This window comes from Triticum dicoccoides, chromosome 7A, assembly GCF_002162155.2.
Source record: "Triticum dicoccoides isolate Atlit2015 ecotype Zavitan chromosome 7A, WEW_v2.0, whole genome shotgun sequence".
In the NCBI taxonomy this organism is placed as follows: domain Eukaryota; kingdom Viridiplantae; phylum Streptophyta; class Magnoliopsida; order Poales; family Poaceae; genus Triticum; species Triticum dicoccoides.
Genome location: NC_041392.1, coordinates 683,618,214 through 683,621,826, shown reverse-complemented (window position 1 = coordinate 683,621,826; position 3,613 = coordinate 683,618,214). Strand labels below are relative to the sequence as shown.

The 3,613-nt window shown below is 40.9% G+C and overlaps 1 protein-coding gene across 2 annotated transcripts in view; it reads left to right on the top strand.

Moving 5' to 3' along the window:
- LOC119331977 (chloroplast processing peptidase-like) overlaps positions 1 to 2,292 on the top strand; it is a 3,088-nt gene extending 796 nt beyond the window's left edge. Inside the window, exons 2-7 of one of the 2 annotated variants that reach the window (XR_005160742.1) lie at positions 153 to 221; positions 317 to 385; positions 822 to 911; positions 981 to 1,137; positions 1,229 to 1,296; positions 1,834 to 1,906. Coding sequence is in view for 1 of the 2 variants with exons in the window: in XM_037605159.1 (XP_037461056.1) it covers positions 153 to 221; positions 317 to 385; positions 822 to 911; positions 1,229 to 1,296; positions 1,834 to 1,903 (366 nt within the window). In the remaining variant the exon portion in view is untranslated. Of the gene's footprint in view, positions 1 to 152; positions 222 to 316; positions 386 to 821; positions 912 to 980; positions 1,138 to 1,228; positions 1,297 to 1,833 lie in introns of both variants that reach the window. The other variant, XM_037605159.1, reaches the window with a different exon arrangement.
- The last annotated feature ends 1,321 nt before the right edge of the window (positions 2,293 to 3,613 follow it).

The window sequence follows — 3,613 nt, the reverse complement described above, 5'->3', positions numbered from 1 at the left end:
CTCCTCCCTAACCTAGCTGCTACGCAGATCTCTTCCATTCCGCCCGGGTTCTGCTTGGTTCTCTCTTGCATTATGCTCGCCTGCCTTGGATCTACGCCTGCCATGATTCGTTAGTAGTTAACCAAATGGGGGAATGCTTTGATTTTGCTCAGGTCACCTACATGTTCCGGAAGCCATCTGCCGGGGATGTAGTCTTCTTCCGGGTGCCCGCCGCCCTGCAGGTACCGTACCTCTGATTTTCCTCTTTCATTTTTAACCTCTCTCAGCTTCACAATCTGATGCTGCATTGCACTGTTTTTGCCGTTTCTTATTACAGAATTGCGGCATAAATAAAGATGTTGTATTTATTAAGAGGGTTGTTGCCACCCCTGGAGATTTCATCGAGGTAATAAATACTACTAAATCTGTTGTACTCCCTCGGTTCCTAAATATAAATCTTTTTAGAGATTTCAATATGAACTCATATGGATGTATATGGACATATTTAGAGTGTAGATTCATTCATTTTGCTCCGCATGTAGTCCCGTATTGGAATCTCTGAAAAGACTTATATTTAAGAACGGAGGGAGTAGTATATCATATCATTTATTCATGCTGCCGATTGAGCAAAGGCGATGCTAACATTGCCTTGCTTCCACCCACAATATTACTGCAACACATATCTTCAGATGCATGCAAAGTACTGTCATTCTTCAATTTGTTCACCCTGCTGATTGACATATATGCTGCTTCAGCAATGGCCAAATATATCTCAAGATGCATTATACATTATCCCTAAATCCGCATGCCGGCACTTACGCAGAGACATTTTATTTTTACAGGTCCGACAAGGCCAGCTTATTGTTAATGGTGTTGCACAAAATGAACATTACACCGCACCCCATGGTGGGTCGGACACGATGGAAGCCATGGTTTGTTGAATCTCTTTCTATCTGTGAGCATAGTCTGCTTGAACAACATTGAGGAGTTGCTATTGCCAGGTCCAGAGATACTTGTATACCCAAACTCCTATGGGTCACTACCACACAAACAAATGACTTTACCACTGCAAGAGGAGGACCAAAAGTGGCATGGCTGCTCCGTGTTGTTGACTTCTTGACTGCCCTGTTATTCTTTCGAGATGACGGGCCTCAGATGGTGGATGATCTCTCCCTCCCATCCCATCCCTGTTATCTGCTCGACCTATGCCCGGATCAATCTGATACTAAAACAATCCATCGTCCTGCAGCGCCTCCCTGAAGACCATGTATTCGTCATGGGTGATAACCGCAATAACAGCTGCGATTCTCGTGCCTGGTAAGTGAACACATCCATTCCCACGCTAGGCCAGTCCTCTTGTACATGCATTATAACTGATTGCTCATGCTGAGATTATCCTAGATTGAATGCTTCAACTGTCAACGAAATCTGATATCAGTCATATTTTAGATATCTGCTTTGGACTAGGTCCAGCATGACTGCAGATTTGCATGGCCATAATAGTCATTTGATCTGTAACAACGTAAAAGTAGAATGCACATGTGTTTGAGCTGCCAGAATGCACTCTTAAGTATTTGCTCAGTTGCAGTTGCTTTACTATGGCTTTATAATTGAGGAAATCTTGTGCTATTCATATTATAAATCTGTGCTTTTGGACCAGAGATCCAGTATGATTGGAGATTCATTTTCCGTGGTGAACATACAATCTGTAATGACGATTAGAATGTCCAAATATGTTTTTAGTTGCTAGAAAAAATTGCTTGTTTAGAGCTTGCTTTTCTCCTACTTCCAATTGTTCTTTCCTAGAAATCGTTTGGGAACTAGTACTAACCATTGTGAAGTTTGTGGTGACAGGGGACCTCTTCCTATCAGCAACATTGTTGGGAGACACATCATGTCCTTTACAAGATCCTCCCTCCAATAGCCAAGGCGAAGATCTTCGACGGCCACCAGAGTTGCCAAACCCCTCCTCGATGCCACTCGATATGATGTTATCGAGCTATGTTGGGCCTCGAGCCCCTAGCATGTAAATCTGTGAGACCTTCCTTTCCTGTCTTAGCACGGTACCGTTGTATGTGTAGTGACTTAATCCCGGGGAGCACTGAATAGTGACTTGTAGCTGTTGTCACTCACCCCCCACGGCCCCACCCCTGGACTGTCAGCTGTTAAGCTTACCTGTTGGTAGAACCTGCAAGATGTACCTAAAGGTTACACCTTCTAGTAACCTTAGCTGTCGAATCTAATCGGTAATGTTATTATTACCATGCACCGTGTGCTTGGCTGTCAATCAAAAAAGGAAAAATCTGCATGCCTGAAGATAAGTCTGTTTGTCTGATGCTGTGTGTGGTGCAGATTATCTCCTGGTATCATTTTTCTCCACTCTGTTTGTTTAGCCATACGATTACATCTGAGCCTTGTCGTGGCAGGTATATATCCTTTGAGTAAGGCTAGAACTGTGTTGATTTTCCAAGATACAGTCAGTAGCAAACCGGGCTTTCCCGTGAACATTTCAGACAAAAAACTGAGACTGCATTGTCACATGATGAATTTTTTGCCAACGTGTTTAAGCTACTGCCACATTGGTTGAAAGCATTTCAACAACAATGGTGACAGGAATCCCTTGGCTATATTCATCTGTTTGCTTCAAGGACCGTCCGAGTCGTTGAAATGGTTGGAAGACAGAATGAAGATGAGTTTGCCTGGCACTAGCAGATAACACATAACGTCATGTGGTGTGGCCCAAAGTGGGGGCACGGGTTGCCTGTTTCGTTTCATTTTAATTTCCCCTTTTTTCTTTTAATTTTTTGAATTTTTCAAACAATGTTTTGAATTTTCATAATGTCCATGAATTCAGAATTTGTTAGCGATTTTGAAAAATGTTCATGAATTTTAAAAAATATTCAAGACTTTGAAAATGTTGTGATATAAAAAATGCTCACAAATTCATTTTTGGCAAATCTGAAAAATGTTGTGATATAAAAATGTGCACAAATTCGTTTTTGGCAAATTTGAAAAATATTCTAGATTTCAATTTTGTTTCGTGAATTTTACAAACTGTTTGTGAAATGAAAAAACTCCGTAAATTCAAAAAATGGTCGTAAAATTGAAAAAAAATCAACAAATTCTGGAAAAATATTCACAAATTATTATTTTTGCAAAATTGTAAAATGTTTGTGAATTCTATTTTAAATTCGATTTTTTTGTGGATTTGAAAATAAGAAAACAAACCAGGAAAAAATGAATACAAAAAAAATGAGAAAAAGCAGAAAAAACCCAAAAGAAAAAACCTTCCCATAACCGAATAGGGGAGTCTTGCTAGTTGAGCTAGGCCAACTGGTATGTAGCGGCACTACAGAGGGGGAACACGGTGCGTGAACTAGGATTGCACCTCTTGTAAGCGTTGTTGTCTTCCTTGAAGGGACGCGTCGTCGGAGGGCGATGCTTACAATAGGTGGAAGGGCATTTACAATGCAGAGGCACTTATTTAGGTGCTTAGATAATAATAAAAAACAATTACGGAGATAGCATCGGTACATGAGTCTGGTGGCACAACGCTTGAGCGTCTATTTAAGCGCTAACAGATTTTATTCTTCTTGTGAAGATTAATCGCAGCGCTCGTTAGGAGAAGTCACAC